This window comes from Vanellus vanellus, assembly GCF_965231255.1.
Source record: "Vanellus vanellus genome assembly, chromosome: Z".
Lineage (NCBI taxonomy): Eukaryota > Metazoa > Chordata > Aves > Charadriiformes > Charadriidae > Vanellus > Vanellus vanellus.
Genome location: NC_138908.1, coordinates 11559899 through 11579396, shown reverse-complemented (window position 1 = coordinate 11579396; position 19498 = coordinate 11559899). Strand labels below are relative to the sequence as shown.

The following is a 19498-nucleotide window of genomic DNA, read 5'->3' as shown; positions in this document are numbered from 1 at the left end:
CAGAGGAGTTATACATAAAAGCATGGTGTATGTCCAAACCCATTTAGAAAGGTGGTTAGCAGAAAAAGAATGCTCATAGAAATGCTGTGGTATGTTTCTTTCATTGTTTATAAATGCACTTCATGCTTTATGGACAGACAGCCCTTGGCCCTGGCAATTCACGTCTTAGAGCATATTGATGATCTTAATTTAGGGTGTTCTTCCCCGTTTTTAAGGCCAGACAAGAGGGAATGCCCCTGATGGAGACCTGAATGAGTCAAAACCTGATGGGAAATGTAATCCACTTTTCCTCCTCTTTGAGGAGCAATTCTTTTAACACTGCTGCAGCCAAACAACAGATTTATGAACTGATAATGTAAATAAGGTGTCCTGTAACAGAGTTAACTTTTCTTAATTACGAATTGCATGACCTTCTCTTTTAAGTGAATTTTTCAGCAGGTCTGCTTGGCCAGAAGCTCATTTGCTATGCAATTTACAACTACGTCAAAAATCATACTAGCTCCCAGACCAGATGGAAGCATTTCTGGTTGGTTCTAATCTGGTTGCTGTTATTAGGCTCCTTAGAGCAATTGTTGGCAAGTTGTGGAATGCCATTTGGTCTGAAAAAATAAATTTGTTCTGAAGCATGTTCCCTTCCTGTCCCCCTCCCTGCTCTCTGTGCATGTCTTGTCCATGGAGGCAGTCGTATGTTTTCAGTTCTGATGTCATTGGGTTTTTTTTCTCTCTCTTCCCCTCTTCTTTCAGTCCACAGCCATGAGCGAACCACAGTGCTACTACAATGAAACCATTGCCTTCTTTTATAACCGAAGTGGAAAATATCTAGCCACTGAATGGAACACTGTCAGCAAGCTTGTAATGGGACTGGGGATTACCGTCTGCATCTTCATAATGTTGGCCAACCTCTTGGTTATGGTGGCTATTTATGTCAACCGCCGATTCCACTTTCCTATTTATTACTTAATGGCCAACTTAGCTGCTGCGGACTTTTTTGCAGGGCTGGCCTACTTTTACTTAATGTTCAACACAGGACCCAACACTAGAAGACTGACTGTAAGCACCTGGCTTCTCCGTCAGGGTCTCATTGACACTAGCCTGACAGCCTCTGTAGCCAATTTGTTGGCCATTGCTATTGAGCGGCACATTACAGTTTTCCGAATGCAGCTACATACTCGAATGAGCAACCGGCGAGTGGTGGTCGTAATTGTTGTTATCTGGACTATGGCCATCGTCATGGGCGCCATACCAAGTGTCGGATGGAACTGTATTTGTGATATCACTCACTGCTCCAACATGGCACCACTCTATAGTGACTCCTACCTGGTCTTCTGGGCTATTTTCAACCTGGTCACTTTTGTGGTCATGGTGGTCCTATATGCTCATATCTTTGGGTACGTCCGCCAAAGGACTATGAGAATGTCCAGACACAGTTCTGGACCCCGCAGGAATCGGGACACCATGATGAGCCTCCTGAAGACTGTGGTCATTGTGCTTGGTAAGTGCTTACTTTGCCTCCCCTGTTCCCCCCCTTTTGTTTCTTATCAGTTGATTTCAGTAATGCAAAGCTTCTGGGAGGGCGGCAGCTTTTAGAAGACACTAGAAGAGGGGAGGGCAATAAGAACCCCAAGCATTCCTTACTGTGTTGACACTATCAAGCTTATTTATGGAAGTGACTATAAGAGACTTGGTCAGTCAGCCCTGTAACATGAAACTGATGTAAATCGAGGACCTTGAGATACAAGGTGGGTTTTTGCAGCAATGCAGGTTTAAAACCTGTTGCAGCAGCTTATCCTGTGCAGTGTTTACCCTTTTGCCTTTGAAGATGCCAAATGGCTGCAACCTTAAAATAGTAAGGGAAGGCTCAATCTTCCACTGATGTACCTCTTGTCTCCTTTTTGCCACCCAAAAGGTGTCTTGTGTATTCAGGCAGTACCTCTGTGTCTGGAGAACAATAAGGGGATACAGGCTATTGATGAAAAGATTTTGAATGTTAAGCAAGACTGCCTGTACAGGTCACTCAAGTCTATAATGTTTGGCACATCTGAGTATCTGCCAATTTGCTGATACAGAAAAGTAGCATGTGATGCATGCACTGGTGTGCTTCAGCACACTGCTCAGGAGGTGCCTAAGCTTCAGGGCTTGTAAAACAGGGAAACATGAAGGAAATATGACACACTTTGGAGTCACAAGGTTCCTGTCTTTTTGTGAATGGCTGTACTTGGGTTTTGTCTGGAGCTCTTAGTTTCTCTTAGTTTTTTCAAAAGCACAGCCTGGGTACTGGGTACCATTCCCTGGTGATGTTCTTGCAGTTTGTTCTGCTCTTCGTTGCTGCAGACGATAGTGAGCTGCGGGCAGGTAGGCATGGTGCGAATTGTCTCCTTGTCCCAAACTGCATTCCCACCCAGGGAACTGCGTCCTCCAGGATGGAGATCTCTTGGGATCCTAGTACTCTGTTGCATTGTGAAGTTGCCCTGATAGTCCATAAATGCAACTGTACACAGTCTGCAAAGCCCAAAACTTAGCCTCAGTTTTTGCCTTGACATCCTGATTTCCGTGGCTTTACACTGTCTTGTGCTTTCTCACAGTTACTGTCTGCACAAACAAGGCAGAATAGGTGCAGAGATTTTACGTGTCACTCTGTCAACTCGTATGTTAGTTTAAGAATGTACATGTTGCTTTCTGACCTACTGATTAGCTTTGTAACCAGAATATGAACTGTGTAGTTGTCTAACCTGTTCAGCCATTGATAAATCCTATTCCTAGGTGTCCTCCTCTTCTCTTCAGGAAAAGAATCTCTATGACTTTAGCAAGGGAGACTAGTGGTGGGTAAAAAAAAAACCTCTTCAGACTGCCTGGTGGTTCAGAAATCTTTCCCTCCACACCTCTGTCATCCTCCTTGAAGAGGCAAGATGAGGTTAAGAACACAAAGAAAATTCAGGTTTCGCAGTCTTCATTTTAGGAAATAGGCACTTGTTTTCCCTCCTGAAGGAACTGCTGTTCATACAGCAGTGGAGTATTTCCTGTGAAGTGAATGACTAGCTCAGACTTTTTTTTTTTAAAAAGTATGTGGGACATAGTAAGTGCTTATACCAGTGCAATACAGAGTTGTAGGAATAAATAAATAGTCACTGAATAAATAGCGTGTGGCAGCTAATCCCAAGCATGTATGGGACTAAAGGTACGTGTGCAGCTGGAAGGCTAGTTAGTGCCTGCACCCTCCTCCATTCTCCTACGAGCAGAGGTCATGGGGAAGATATACAGGACACCCAGTGTGGCCACAGGTAGACGTGTACAAGGAACAGAAAGTAGCCCTTTTTTTTTCTATAATAAGTACCTTATTTTTTCCAGGTATTGTTCTGGAAACAGTGGAACTCCAGAGTTTAAATAGCATTAGCCAAACTGAAGGTGACTCAAGTTTAGCTGCTGGTGTAGTTCAGTACTATCTCTGTTTCCTCACTGGGGCTGTCTGAGGAAGATTTTTCAGGACTGCAGGTAGCACGTGTTGAAGCTTTTTTGAAAATTCAAACAGGACTTTATTCCTTGTTGCTGGTACAGTTAAATTCATTGTGTTGTGCGCACACTCTGCTTTAGCACCTCTTCTAATCTCAGTAAAACACCATTTACAGAGAGGTAGTGTATTAGTTTATCAAATCTGTTTGAAGAAGACAAAGGCACTTCCAGGCTGTGACACTGACCCTGTGTTTGGGTCTCACACTTCAGTACTATTTTGAAAAGGGGTTTTGGTTTGTTGGTTGTTGGGTGGTTTTTTTTTCAAAGCAGTGTGGTTTCTCTGGTTGGAGGAGGTCAGTCATAGGGCTACAGTGTAAAGAAGCAGCAGCGCTTTCACCTCCACATCACCTGTGAGACACAACTGAGACAAAGATAAAAATGGCTGGGAAAAAGCTGTGGCGTTTGTTGTTGTTTTTTTTTTTCTAAATAATAATTTTAAAAAAATATAGCCTGAAGCCACGAATGAGGCATGAGCGCAACCACAGAGACTTTTGGGAGGTTGAATGTTCATACATCAGGGTGTTAGGCAGACTGCTAGCTGAAACATGAGAAAAGTTCCTTAGTTGCCATCAACTGCCAAGTGCTGTCCCATATTACGGTATTTGTCCAATGGAGGATTGTTTTGTTGTTCTAAAGAAAAAAAAGCTAAGCATTGCTTCTAAGCGCTGATGAGGCGCTATCTCAGTTTAGAGGGGACGGTGCGGTCAGCCTGTTGATCGGGCGGGCGTCCTGGTGCTCTGGCACTGCTTGTGGTCCGCTTGCAAGTCTGGCTTAGAATTTTCACTAGCAGATTTACTTTCAAGTCCCGAGCGCCTTCTTGCAACAGTAGTCAATGCATAGTGCTGCAAGTTTATTTGCTTCAGCTTTGAGAAAGGCAGAAAAGGTGGGTGTCATAGGCTGCCTGGAGCAACTTGCTGAACATTTATCTCCTGCAATCTGGCTTTTTCTGCGTCAGTGAACCTCAATAACACAGAGGAAAAGACTCCCTGCCTCTCTTAATGGTGCAGATCAGGGTAACACACTGCTGCTTGAGGCAGAAACCAACTTTTTGCTGGAGATGGAGAGGAGAAAGGAAGTGCTTCAGTTTATTCCTAAGATCCCTCTCTCTCCTCTCCTGCCCCACAGCTGGGCGGGGAAGGGAGCTGGTGTGTGTCAGCCCACTTACCCAGGAGGAGGCAATTCAGTTTGGAGGAGAGGAAGGGTGCCTTGGGAACCAAGGGAAAACAGAGCTGGGAGTCTGAGTAAACCTGTGAGCATTGGCAGAGGGAGGCAAACCAGTCCTCGTCTTAGGATCTTTGTTAGAGTGCTGTTGAGCTGTTAGTAACCCCTTTGTGTTTTGGGCAGCAATGAACTGTTCATTTGACTTTTAAACTTCCATAAACGGGTCTTCCTGAAGTTGTCCTGCTGGCTGCACTCCCAGGCAAAGCCTCGCTGCGGCGAGCAGGAGATCATCTTTTCCCCATCCCCATCCACGTTGTTTCGGGGGGCAGAAGAGGGATGGAATTAACACAAGAGCTCCTTGTTTGTTAGCTGCCTAACACCGCCTGCCCTCCTCGCGCCTTGCTGCCTTGCTCCAAGAGGAGAAGAGCCGCTCCGAAGGGGTGCAGTCCTCCCGGCGGCGATGCTGTCAGCATGTGCGGGGTGGACGCCAGCCGCCTCTGACAAGGGGGCGATTGTGTGGGGAGGGCTACGGCCGCTTGACGCACTGGCTGGAGCGGTCGGGATCTGGCACACTGCGTCATCCCACAGAGCGGGTGGGATGCTGAATCCTAGGAACAAGTCAAAAGCAGAGAACAGATTTTTTTTTTTTTTCCTTTTCATGCCCTTTTGTTGGTTTTTTTTTCTTTTCCTTGAGTAAAATATTTTAAACAGAAGGAAGTGATTTCATAGTTGAGCCCTTTTTTCTTTTAACAAGGCTGCTTTTGAAATCTTTCGAAAGTAACAAGGAACATAAAGCTCTTTCTCTAGAGCATGCCTTTCCTTTGCGCTGGGGCTAAAGCAGGACTTGATCTGTGTACCGCTCATAGCTGTAAAATCATGTCTGGTTTGGCTTGCAGCTCAATGACACTTTGCCTTTCACCACCACCATGTGTTACGTTTAAATGAGCAATTGAGGGAAGAAGCAGAAACCTAGCGGATACGACAGCTGAAAGTTGGCATCCTCTCCTCCATCCTACACTTTTTCTTATCTTACATTTTAAGGACAAAGCTAAACTTTTTTTTTTTTTTTTTTCCCTGGTAGAGGTCATAGTTAAGACTCTGAATGTATTTGGCTGGGCCAAATGCAGGTTTGGCCCAAAAATGGATGAGATGAGATTAAAACTACTGTTTTAAGAAGTGGTGAAAGCATTGAAAAAAGATTTCAGGGCTCAGGGCTGGAAAAACTAACTCTGGTCTGGATTTCCATGGCCTGGAATAAGTCATGAAAGGCTAGGCTCTTCTATGGGCTATTATATGCTTATATTTGTAGATAACTACCATCTTAGATTGTTACTGTGGGAAAGTTAGCCTGTATATTCTCCTGCCTAAATGCTGATTAAACACCCATCCTTAATTTTTCAGTCTTTGTTTTTACAGCGTGGATAACTCTTACCTATACCTCCATGCATGTCTTTGAGCATTCTTCTCTATGAGGACATTAGACTGTGAGATTACGATAGTGAGGTTTTATAACTGAATTTTAAATAGGAATAGTAGCAACAACCCTTCTTATGTGTATTTTGCCAATCCTGCCGATTAGCCTTCTGTGTTGGGTGAGTTTTCAGTGTTGTTTGGCCAAAATTAGGCACGCCTGTTGAGCTGAGCACCACAGCTAGTCCCCAGGACGTAGGGAGAGCAAACAATGAATTCATGATTGCTTACCCTTTGTATTCCTGGGAACTCAAAAGACACTCAGGCCTTTCCTGCCTGTAAGACCATCCACTTTGTTTGGAGGAAACAAACGTGGGCACAGATAAAAAAAGTGAATGTTCTTTTTGTATAAATTGTTTTGATTTAAAGGAGTCTCATTGTGTTTGAAGACAGTCCCTTACTTACTATAAAGAAGCAATAAATGCAAGGAAAACATCTGGAGGTTCAGTATAAACATCTGGAAGGATGGAACTGCTCAGCAACAGCTTTTTTCCTGCCCTCTCTTTCTGCCACAGTTATGAATTGCATTAGAGACTTTGTACTTTTGTAGCTTTTCTTTCACAACTAGGTACCAAATGGGGATGGAAAGCAGCAAATAGCTATGGTAATGCACAGGAGTGTCAACATATGCTGTAGCCAGACAGTTGAAGCAAATAAAGTGCATTATCGATAACTTTAACTTTTCTGGGTGATTGATTGATTGATTGATATGCAGCACTTCATTCCAAGATCAAAACCATGAAGTTCTTTGGAGGCACATATTTTAAAAGATGTTTTCAATATCTACGCTGTCTCTTCTGGCATGCAGTCTGCATCTTTTCCCGCTTCCTCCCCTCATGCAGTTAGAGCACTTGATTTTTCAGTAGAAAATAGAAAGACTATGAAATAGTGCTACAACCGGAATGACAGCACCCTGTTTCTTTGCCAGAAACATGTCTGTATTTGGGAAACATGTCCATAGCCCTCAGGCAGTGTCAGGTGGTTAACTGGCATGGCGTATCTTCATCAGCCACTAAACTGTAGGGCTTTGACCTACCTAAGCCTTATTAACTGTATTTCACCAGTTACCAAGTAAGTGGTCCTGGGCCGAGGTGAAGATGATTTTGTCTAAACAGAGCTTGGTTATGGCATCGCTTGAACTTCGGCAGACCTTCCCTGCCCATGGAAAATTATTCTGGTAGGCCAAAGCAAACATCAGCCCTGGTAGCGCAATGCAACTCATAAGAGGATCTTTTGGAGAGGCCAGGGTTTAACTCTGAGCCCTGTGACTGGAAGAAGACAACTTCACCTATTCACCTTCTCCCTGAAGAGTCCTGCTGGTGTGAAGAGAGCTGAGCTCTCCACCAGCGTTTTCTGAGATGACTGAAAATGAGGATGTCCTCTTAGCTTGGAGATGTCCTTCCACCAGGTAGTGGTGGCCCCATTTGGAGAAGAGCCACATCCAGTTGTGTTTTTTCCTTGACATTGTTACATTTTCCATAGAGAGCTGGGCTGGGCAGTGAGATCAGGCTGCAGTGCGGATGAGAGCAGCACATCTCACAGCTGCTTCTCTGGAAGTGGGGGAGCGTGAAGTCATAAATACCAGGTCACCCCGTGGCCACCATGAGGGGCTTGTTCAGAGTCACCAACCCTGCCTGACCCCTGCGTCACAGTAATGTTGCTTGTGTATTGATTTAGTCCTGACGGAAAAACAGGGCAATAAACTCTGGAACTGGCACTGGCAATACAAGCCTGAGCATCAATGACTTTCTGTTCTAGCACACAGGGTGCAGTTATGTGCAGTCCCAGTGTTTTTAGATAAGTATATTTTAAAAGTGCACAAACTGTGAATTTAACCCACAGTCGAGTAAACTTGGAAATTGTGGCTGATGACTAGTCTAAATGGAGTGCTCCTCATAGAGTTTATATGATTATTTCATATTACTATTGTATGAAGAGGGAAGGTTTATAATAAGAGCTTTCAGAGCTGCAATGAGACAGCAATACTTTCAAGCTGTATCATCAAATATTTGCATGAAGAAGTGAAATCTCCAATAAAATTATTCTATAAGGTTGGTTTTTTTTTTATATGCCTTATCCTACAGGATTTTTGATGACTTGGATTCCTTTCTCTTTTCTTAGTGGAAGTCCTTAAGAGTAACTGTGATTGCTCCTTGGAAGCTTCCGTGGAGGAAAATAACACATACAGTTTGAGGTCAGGGTGGCTTCCAGGGCTTGCTGTTACTACTTATAATGTATTATTATTTTCTTTTTTTTTCCATGCATCTTAATGACATTTTGGTATTGACTGAAAAGACAGTGTACATTCAGCTTGCAGGTAGATGATGTGGAATGGAAGTCACTTATATTTATTACAAGATTTCATTATTAAATCTGAATGATTTCATAACAAAAAAGTAGAATTTTCATGATGTCTGTTATCCATAATAAGTGGACTAATATTTTTATGTTTGTACATGTAAATGTCCATATTCTTTTCTTCATAAATATAGCTTGATTACTATGTTAGACAGATCTAGAACTGTTTTATAAAAGGAAGACAAATTTTCTCAAAGGACTATTAAAAATCAGTTACATTTCATCAGCAAAATGAGTTTCTGCTTTCAGTTAAAATAATGGAGGCATGAAAACTTGCTAAGGATCTAAACTGTAATCTGTACGTAATTATGCAGTGATTGGAGTGTGTCTTAAATTTACGACCCTTTGGACTTATATAAGATGCTTCTTGCTTGCTTGTTTTTTTTCATGCTGCTCTGTGACACTTAAGTCTCACTCACTGATCACTTTTATCGTCATTTATAGTCCTGCAAATGAATTCCAGTTGATCTTTTTTAATTTTTTCTAGTAGCCCCAAACCAAATCTCTTCCCAGTACTGCTTGGCTGGTAAGGATATTGAAAGGAAAAGGAATAAGGAAGTACAGCATGTGGAAATTACACTGTGGTCAGTTTGTTTGTGTGATAAACTTCATAAGTAGCTTGCTTTTTCAAAACAAGCCCATGCAAGCTCTCCTCGCTGAAGCAGAATTATTGGTGCCTTGGATCCAGGCAGCTCTTTCTCTGAACCCGGAGCTTGGTCAGGTGTGTTGGGAGTATCGTTCTAAATGTTTTGCTTAATTCCTTCACTGACTCTCCCAATTAAATTTACTGCATTCCCAGCTAAAACTGATACGACCCTGCTAACTGTCCTTTCTCTAAAGTATTCCAGGTATCCTTATGTAATTCATCGCTTCACCCTGGGGAAACCATTTGGAAGTTTTCCCCTTCTTTCGCCCTTTAGTTAAGAATAAGTATTATTTATTTTCATTTGAGATCCTTTGAAACTGTGCTTTGAGGAACGTCCATCATTTCCCAAGGCAGGAATGTGGTTTTATTTTATTTCATTTTTGAAGGGGGAAAATCCCTCTAGTAAATCCATTCCTTTACATACGATGGAAGTGAGGCCTTGTTTAATAAAAGTTTTTCCCCTGACTTCAGTATAATTTATTACCTTTTCGGGGAAGAAATAAATTTAAAGGGCAAAGGATAGCTCTCTGCATTCTTCCAAGAATGGCCAGAGAGGGATAAACCTTGAGGAGTTCTTGGTTTATACTCACGTTCAGCTTTTGAGTAAAAAAAAAAAAAAAATTAAAAATCTATAATTGATTGCATAGGTTGTCTCTTGTTTCCAAAAGGCTCATAAAAATGAATTGCAATGGCAAAAGTAGGTATTCTTCTGAACAAGGCCAAGGGAATTGATTTTTATTTTTCTTTATGAATAATAGGATTTGAAAATCACACCCTTACCCCCAAGCAATAGAATCCAACCTCTTCTGTGGGATCCAGGTGAAATAACAAACTGCTAGCTAAGGAGTGAAATTGACTTAGTGAAAATCCACACTAAACCAAAATGAATTAGTACCGTATCTCACTCTGCCATCTGACTTCACTTAGCAGTGCTACATACCTGAGTGAGTACTCATCAACCTGGGTTTCTCCAAAACAGTGGAGAAGGGGACACGTTGTGGGACATTTGCTCCAATCCAGAGGTCTTGGTAAACCTTGAGAAAAGCTGACGGCCCAGGGTAGAAATCGTTACCAAGGAAAAAATTTGAAAATCAGCATGTGCAGGAAGACTTAGATGTAAAATGTCAGCACATGACCAAGACCTACTGATCTCAGGCTTTTTGAGCTGAATTTTTTGGAACCGAAGATAGGAATACTGCCTTTAAAAGAGACAACGAGAATGCCTTTACAAAATGGCTGCTCTAGAAAGCATGTAGTTGCATGGGGAGTTTGGTTCTAAACATTTTGCTTAATTTCTTCACTGACTCTCTGGGTTAAATTTCTTGCGTCCTCAGCTAAAACCGATATATCCTTGATAACTGTTAAAGCAAAGCATTTGCAGTCTGGAAAATCTGCAGTCATGTCCATGTCCAGCCACTGGCTGGTGTTTTCACCTGAATGATACCATTTGTCCTTCCAGTGTTTCAGTGAAAACCGCTCAAATGCTAAGCCAAACTTACAGCTAGACCTTAGCTTGACAAACTATGTGAACAAAAATGCCAGCTGTTAACTTGTCGCATTGCAAAACTGCATTCAATGAGGCATTGAACAATCATTTGTTTCCACCAGTGGAAAACACTGGGAACAAGAGACTTTTGTGGGAGAGGAGAAGTGGCGCTCCTTCTTGTGCGTTGCTTCATTGCACGTGAGCGGTGTGAATAAGTGTTCTGGGTTGTCTGTTTTTCTGGGGTAGTCCAGGAAAACAGAAGAATACAATTCTAAAGCCCAAATTATTTTTGCCTTTATAGTTTCAATGAAAGTATGGCTCTTAACATCAAAACACAAAGCTATTGCTGGTGGAAAAGCTTGCTGAGATATATAAGGTACAGCAGCCGGTCAGTGGGGTGGGAAATGGTCATGAGTAAGTGATATGTGCCTCCCTCCATCAAGTCTCAGCATGAAAAGCATGTTCAAAAAAAAGGCTTAGTTTGACCACTTTTTTAGTAAATGTATTTTGAACCTGAATGTGAAACAAAAACGTGATTCTGAGCTCTTCTGGTTTTGACTTTATAGAACAGCTTCCTATTTTCCTCTTTCGTACAGCTGGGGATGCTGTCACTGAACTCACACGTGGACTGCTTTATTTTCTTTTTCTTTTCTTTTAAAGATCTTTTCCTTTTTTTCCTCTTTTTTTTCAACTGTTTTTTTCTTTCCTTCCATGAGTATGTTTCTGTGACACAGACATTTGATGCCCCTCTTTAAAGCTGAAAGCAACAACAGCAACAGAAAATCCCCAAGCTTTCTGGTTCTCGTTCAGGAAACCTTCATGCCACCCTTCCACTTTGCTCACCCTCAAAAAGCCTCTGAATTTCATTTTCCTTGTACCCACATGGAGAAACGCTGATACCGCATTCAAGTGTGCTTCTTGTGTACGTGGCAGGTCCGCTGGCAGACATGTATCCCTTCCCGTCAGTGCCTGGAGAGCAGATAAAAGGATTCAGAGCTTGTATGGAAGGTCATGAGACTTCAGAAGCTATGACATCATTTGTCAAGTCTGAAGCATTTCTTTTCTGCACTCAAGCATTGTCCATCAGTCTGTGCTGCTTAATGAAGTACTGGAGCATGGGGAACTACCATAAGCGAAAATACTTGGTTTCCTGGCCCACTGGAGAACAGGAGGTGTTCAAATGACCAGGGATGAGTGCTTTGAAGTTTGTGGGCAGGGTGATCTTACATTCTGCCTATGAGGAAGTGAGAACTTAGTCTGTAAAACAGTCCCAGACATACCTACCATAGGGCTGGCCGTCTGCTGCTGCGGGCTGATGTTAGGAGAGCAGCCTCTGTGTGTTGCAGTAGGTTGACATAGTAATTACTTGATGTTGGGGCTAAAAGCCTATGTGGTTATTAAAAAAAAAAAAAAAAAAAAAAAAGGTTCAGATAAACTTGAGGGGAGTGAGAGAGAGCACTTCTGTTGCATTTCTTTTTGTTGGAGTAAGAGCCATCTGTTTGGGTCTTTCTGCTTTATGAAGTATTTGGTATCTGAGTACAGATTTGCTAATATAACCATAGATATGCAAGGACAGTTAAGATTTTTGAAATGTCTTCCTTCATGTAAAAAAGTAGTAGTCTCTTGAAGAAGATTGAGGGAATTTAGCTGTTACAAGCAGGAAAAGCTGCCAAGCTCCTGCATTTATCTTCTTTTCATGGAAATTGTTTGCTCTGACCCTGGACTCAGTACCTTCCTTATTCTCCTAAAAGCAGTTTTCGGAGCTGTTTCCCATCTTCTGATATTGATGTAATCTCAGAAAGAACTTGTTCTGACATATGGCATTGATAATTCTTGTCTCCCCTTGTTTGAAGTTGCTTTTAAGTGCCCGCTTTTTACTTTTCTAGAAGTACAAGGAGTAAGGTAGAGGTGAATTTTCCAAGCAGAAGCTGTGTATATAAAGAGAAAGAAAAAAAGCTGTGTAAACCTATTGCATGTTTGTAGAATCGTTGCCACTTTCTTCTGTTAAACAAACTAGAATTGAAAATTGTTGTTCATAAAAGGAAAATTGAAGGAAAAATTTTAAAGTATATTAAATGTGTTTAGATATGTAACTGGATTTCCTTGATGATGTGTTGAATTTTTTGGTTACCTTCATTAATTACCAAAATAAACATGTTTCATGATGTATTTTCTACCATAACTGCATCCTGCTTATATAAGAAAAAATGATGCAGTGGAAACTGCGCTTACTATTCCCAACTCAGAGTGGTTGCACTAATACCCGAAAACAGATGCATCACCTGCCAGTCTCCTGGGCAACATGCTGCCCCTTGCAGCCCGCCTGCTTCTGTGCCAATGCTATTGCACGTGCATTTCGGTTAGCTCCCACAAATTGGGAGGAAAAATTTCTACATAATTGCAAAAAACTAAAAAAAAGTTTCATTTCAAAGCTTGAGCACATGAAGAACAGGCTGTCTTTTATTTATCCCTTCAGCTGGCACACAGAGTGAGGAGTGAAGGGTCTGGTGAATAACAGTATTAAAGTCAATCATGTTGTGCCTGTTAATCAGCAGTTGGTGCTACAAGGTCTACTTTTGATATAGGCGGGTTACAATTAAAATTTTACTTGCATAGCCATGAGTTTGGGTATGTAGTCAAGCAATGAGGTGTCTACCTCCAGGTTACAACCATTTAATGGGGAAATATATTTCTTTCAATACACAGTAAGAAACTGTCATCTTTAAGTGACGTGTAAAACAGCCCCTTGCTCTCCGTTAGTTGGCAATGGGGCTACGAAGAGTCACTTAACTCCAGGCTGTGAAGAGCCTCAGGGATGAAGGAGTAAAGTCATGTCTTCTTTGCAAATAGAAATGCATAACACCTCCCATCTGCTTTTACTGTGCTGTGGAAAGCAGTGTGGGAATGATGCTTCAAACCCCTGCTTGCACAGGTCAAAACAGAAATTTGTGAATAGAAAAATTGTTTGTCTTGAGCAGGCAGACCTGCAAAGCGTATCTGCTGGTGTTTTATGTTCAAAGTCGTGTCAGCGGGGCACACCATCATGTTTTGTTCCTCCTGTGGCAGGAAATAGTCAAATGGAGTTCAGTGCTCACCAGTTCATTTTCCAGGAGATCCGTTGCCTTTGCCATGCACGTGCCCAAGTTAAAAAATAAAAAATAAAAAGTTTAAGGATTGCATGGAAGCCAAGGAATATAAGGAATATGAAGCCTGGGACTGCTCTTCCACCCTATAAAAAGGAGTGTATTTTTAGTTTCCAGTGGGTGATTTCTGAACTAATATCAATGCAGAGAGATATTTGGCTCTTTAATTTCTGAATCAGAAGCCTTTGTTCTGTCTGGGTTTCCTACTGTTGTTAGCCAGCCTCCCCTCCCCACCAGCTCTCTCGTTTACACGCTGCTGCACACAAAAGCAACTGCTATGGATTTCTTGGAGATGTCATTTGAACTAACTTTTGAGCTGTCCAAACATATATTAACAGTTTGCAACTTTAAAACTTTGCCCTTCCTGCTCCCTGGAGGAGTGGCAGAGTGCGTTTGAGGATACCTCAAGCTATTCTTCTACCTTAAGGTGAGAGGTAAATGTATTATCTTGCAGTCCTGCTGACATCCTCAGGTGTTTCAGTCTCATACTCCATGTAAGGCTGAGAAATTTCTATCATCTTTTCTACCTGTGAAGGAGATGGAGAGGTCATGGTCCATATTTCTGATCGTTCAGAGTTAAGCCTCCATTTTTGTAGCTACTGCTTCACTTCAAGTGTATGGTTTGTCAGCTAGATATGGAGGGGTTTTATATAATTTCAGAGCAGCAAAAGGCTTGCTGGATCAGGTACTCTTCTGCTGTAGGCTCTTGAGCATGTGCCATAGCAAAGCCACAATCTCCATTTGGTAACTGCACTAGCCACTAGTGAAACTTTTAAGTTACCTGAGTTGCAGGTGTGAGTGTTGAGAACAGAAAGAGGTTTGCATTGAGATGGATGTACCTTTCAGGGCTGTGGAAGATACTTTTGAAGAAGGTCTTCAACCTGATTTGCCAGAAATCACCTGAAATGTAGGTTGTACTTCTAAAAGCCACACAGATGCCAGTGGGTTACTGAAAGGGTTTCCTATCTTAGTGCGCAGGATGGGTGTGGTGGGGTGATGCATAAGCTTTAAAGGCTTAAAAAAAATAAAATCTATAAGGTTGATAGTAATGGGAAGGGAAGACTTATATTCAGGCAAGATGGATAGGTAAATTGGTTGGGTTTTAATTTGTGTTGTATTTTGTTTCAGAGGTTGGCTGCCCATAAAGTTAATTTGAAGCATGCAGTTGCAAAGTGTTTATTTTTTTTCCCCTGCATGCCAGCTCATACGGTGTTTGGGAAACAGAATAATAATTTCCCAAGAAAATGTGCTGACTAAAATTCTTGCTCTGAAGTTGACAAGTCAGTAATTCATATTAGAGAAAAGGAGATAACACTCACTGTTAGGTGAGAATGGAAGAGATGCAGTACCTTGGTCACTGAAGCTGATATGCTGTGTGCATTGTGAAATACAGAAGACAGTGGCATTTCTGATAATGCATGGCATAGTTTCTGGAATTGGTGTGAGTGCTTTAGGAAAATTTATGAATTTACTTCAACAAAGCGTCTTTTTGAAGTATCTTTTGCAGTATACAGCAGTGGAATGTCTTCATTGTTTCTTCACCACGTCACAACTTTTTTCTTGCTATTTCAATATATGCACTTGTCATGTAAGATAGTGAAACGGGAAATGAAGCAAACCAGCTTTTCACTTGCTCTGCTTTTGTTCCTAGTGCTGGAATATAGGGTGATCTTCAGGATTTAGCTCTGAAGACAGGAAGGTATGGGAGTTTCTTCCTTTTTCTTTCTCAAGCACACTTTGGGCTTAATGACATCTCTGCTGAAAAAGCCTGTCAGCCCCAGGTGAGGAGAGAAGATGCAGACTCCCCGAGAGAGCTGCTAATCCGGCAGCTGGCTCCGGTCCCTGCTCCCTAGGTTTCGGCAAGTGCCCCTGCCCACGCTATTCCCGTCCCCAGGGAGGGTGCTCGCCTCCGCACCGCGGGGACAGGAGGTGCACGAAATGGCCACCTGCAAAAACTCCCTCTCCCGCTCGGACCCTTGTCGTCGCTCTGCATGTCCCTGGTGCCCATTTTTGCATTTTGCAGCCTGTTTGCCAGAAAGCCCTTGCCCCGGGTAGAAGCAATGTGGACATGGGACGTGGGTGTAGGGGTGCTGAGCACCAAGGGGTCAGTGAAAGGTAAAGGGAGAGCATATGGATTAACAGGCTATATGGCTTCTGTAGGCCATGGGGATTAGAAATGGTCCTTCGCTGAGGATAATCAGCATCTAATCCTTGGCTGCTTGGCCAATGTTCTGCATGAAATGAGTTGTGCTGGTTTCTGTCTTTCCAGCAGAAACGCTTGGCTTGGTTCAGTCGAGAGTGAGGAGGGGTCAATTTAAATAAACAAACAAAGCAAGCTAATTAACTGGAAATAATTAACGTAGCATTCTTTAGATGAACACTTCAGCTCTCAGTCTATTAATCCATCAAATCCCCGCGCGCTGCATTCACCGCGTGCTGCTGTGTGGGGGTGTCAAAGAGCAGAAGGCTTTCAGATACGCTGCGCTGGCCTTGCTTGCCCCACCAAGTAAACGTGAGAGGTGTGTATAAAAGCCGTATGCGCTCAAGAAATGTGACCTTTTAAGCACATTCCAGAGAACACAGTAGTGATTGATGCCGTTTCCCGTGAGATTTTTCCTTTTATTTAAATTTTTCCGATTCTTCACCCGCCCTCCCTCTCCCCTCCCTCTGTTCCCATCTCTCCGCTCCCTTTCTTTATTTTTAACTTTATCTCCGTGGCCTTGCCCCCGGTCAGCTGGCAGGCGGGAGCAGCGCCTCTGAGAGCCAGCCCAGCCGCCGGGACGGTACGTGGGAGGACGCGCTGTGGGAGGATGTGGTTGCGGGGCCGTGGCAGCCCCAACCGCACTGTCCCTCTGTGCCGGTGGCCCCATCTCGGCTGCCGGTGAGCCAGACCGGGCTGCTGGGCTCTCCGGGCTCGTGGTGTGGCAGAGAAAAGCCATTCCAGGCCTATTTCCAGAAGGCAAAGTGTAGCCACCTTCCTGCAAACCATTCTCATAGGCATAACTACCCAGCGTACAGAGATTTACTCCTGGAAGAAGAGCAGATTTTTTTTTTTTTTTTTTTTTTTGCCTGAGCTTTTGGAAACAGGCTGTGAAATGGAAGAAGCATTTGTTGCATTTTACCCTGCCAGTGGCAATACCATGCTTTTTCCAGTGTGCATTAAAAACAGATGTATTTAAACTGTGAGAGTAGAGCTCATTGAACTGTTTGTTATTGGTAACGTGCACTGAGGATTTAATCTCTTACTATTTCTTTGATGGATGTGGACATTGATTTTACAAGCAAACCTGATTTAATTAACAGGGAACTCTTAATTCATTATGCTTTCACTGAATTTTTAAATTTTTTTTCCTAGTTTTTGAAATGTTTTAGGGTTTTTTTTGGTTTTGCTGAAATTGCCTGTTTCATACCCTGCAGCCCATCTGCAAAGTTGCTTACATGCAAAAGATGTTCTGAATTCCCTAGAAACTTTGAATTGCTAAGACTTAAAATTAAATAAATGAATAAATAAATAAATAAATAAATAAAAATTTTGGATATGGAACTTTAATTTTTTTCCCTTGGAAGGTTTAGAAAATAGTACAATTAAATATTCACCATGAAGCCCTCTTGTCGAGAACCACTTCGGTGGGAGGAGTATGGATGGAGTACCTTGCCTGCAGAGCTGCCCAGGCGGGCGTTTGCCTCCCAGCTTCCCTGGCTGGGCACGTCCAAGGGAGCAGGGTATGGAGGTCCAACAGAGCCTACTGCCCTTGGCCACTGGCTGGCACACATCATTTTACTGTTGCTGCTGAGATTTGGGGGTTTTGGGGGGGTTTCTTGCCTCAAGTAGACACCTCCAGTGGAGCCCACAGATGCCGAGCAGGGCTGGGGCAGGTCCTCCTGCATGGCAGAGGTTAAACGTGCAGAGGATGCTCTTTTTTTTTTGCAGGCTCCCCCAAATTTTGCTTGTTCTAGGAAGACTGTAAACCCTCGTCAGTGCTCTGGGAAACTTGACACCAGAAAGATACTTTTTAAAAATGATTTTATTTTATTTTAACCTGGTTGCCACATACTTCCAGTTCCTAAGGTCAGGACCTGTTTGAGCATCAACAATTGAAAAAGTAGATTGCACAGAGATAATGGCCAGTCAAGGCTTGATCTGGAAAGAAATTGTGCCTGTTTGAGTATCTCCCTTTGGAAGTGATGTTCTGCCACAGATGCAGCAATTTTCTAGGATACAGTGCATATGACAGTGCCTCAAATTTCTAACATCCCCTTCTCCCTTTAAAACAAATGGAGAGAGCGGGATCCAGAGCTGCCTGAAGCACAAGTTCTGCATTTGTCTGTGTTAAAAAGATAACTCTGTTGCATATTGCACTGTTGAGTGCAGATGTCCCAAAACATAATGAAAATTACTAAGGAAAATTATTCTTTATAAAACTGCCAGAGTTTTTCTTAGGCAAGCTTTGACATCCTTCTTTTCATTTGATGTTTAAATTGACTGCCTCTTTTTGCTGCTATTGCTGTCAAACAGGAAAGAAAAATGTCTGTTGGATGCAGCAATTTCATTGAGTATCTCTTCAGATGTATGTAAGAAAGCAGAAATCACAACGAACAAAGACAGCACAAGCAGAAGGCTTCTGATACTGTTTTAAGGAGTTAAGTATTTTTGTTGTTAAGGGAGTAGTCTTAGTACAGCGCATAGAAAAGGCACTAGTAGCTTGATCTAATTGCCTGTAAAGCTGCACGTATGCTATTTTGCAGGGAGCATTTTGCAATAGAGTGATACAGTGGAGTTCTGCATGTGCTGAAATCTGTGATAACAAGGGATGTATGTCGCCACATCTTGAAACCATCTCCTCCACTTCCATGACATGGACTGGCCACTTTAAAAAAAAAAAAAAAAAGTCCACATGCTTGGAAACTTGGAAGTATATTTTCTTTGTTTAAACACCTCTATCTTTCATGTCCCAGGAAAATAAAACGCAAAGTGCTTGGAAAAGGCAGGCACGTTGCCAGCATTTTAAAGAGCTGTGAGAGAAGAGCTGCTAGGCTAGCAATAGGTTCAGAAACTTCCTGAACCAGCACGAGAGATATCGGTAACAGAAACATCTGGAAATATTTAATAGTTTGGTAGCTCACTTCATCTTTAATTTAGACAGAGAGGTCTTGTATTAGATTATTTTTCATCATTTGAAATTAAAGGGCGTGCATGCATATTGCAGTTTGTGCCCTTGGTATGAGTTGTTTTTTCCAGGGGATCCCTCATTGCTGTGACCACAGCTGCCCTCTTTGTGGCAGTGTCAGCTCTGGCTCCAGGACTTGCTTAGAGTTCATGATCGCTCAAGAGCTGATAAGCGTGCCTTTGGTCTGCACGTGATGCATTGGCAGGAACTGCCTCCGGTTGTGTCCTGTCCCTGAGTTACTACAAATGCTTGAGGCAAAAAAAACATTGGTCTAGGTGGTGGGTCTGCCCTGGGAAGATGTGCCCTCAAATTCTGGTCATAGCAGCTGCCTCTGAACCCCAACATATGGCTGGGGCAGCAAGTTTCGGTTGGGGCTTGGGTCTGCCTCCAATGAGTGAGGTTTTTGGCTCACTGGCAATGCCATAATGCCAGGGAGTGTTATGGAGGGTGGCCATGACTCTCCCTGGTTGACCACTGTGAACTGTTTGGCCCTTTTCTCAGAGAAAAGCATAAGTGGAGGCTGCTCTGGCTCCTTCTCCTGGTCCCTTGACAGCATCTT

General features: G+C 42.7%; 1 protein-coding gene across 1 annotated transcript in view; it reads left to right on the top strand.

Moving 5' to 3' along the window:
• The window catches only part of LPAR1 (lysophosphatidic acid receptor 1), a gene marked incomplete at its 5' end in the record, with an annotated part of 51128 nt that overhangs the window by 11143 nt on the left and 20487 nt on the right, over nt 1-19498 (top strand). The window contains one exon of the mRNA XM_082497523.1: nt 745-1492. Within this exon, the coding sequence (XP_082353649.1) occupies nt 745-1492 (748 nt within the window). The remainder of the gene's footprint in view (nt 1-744; nt 1493-19498) is intronic.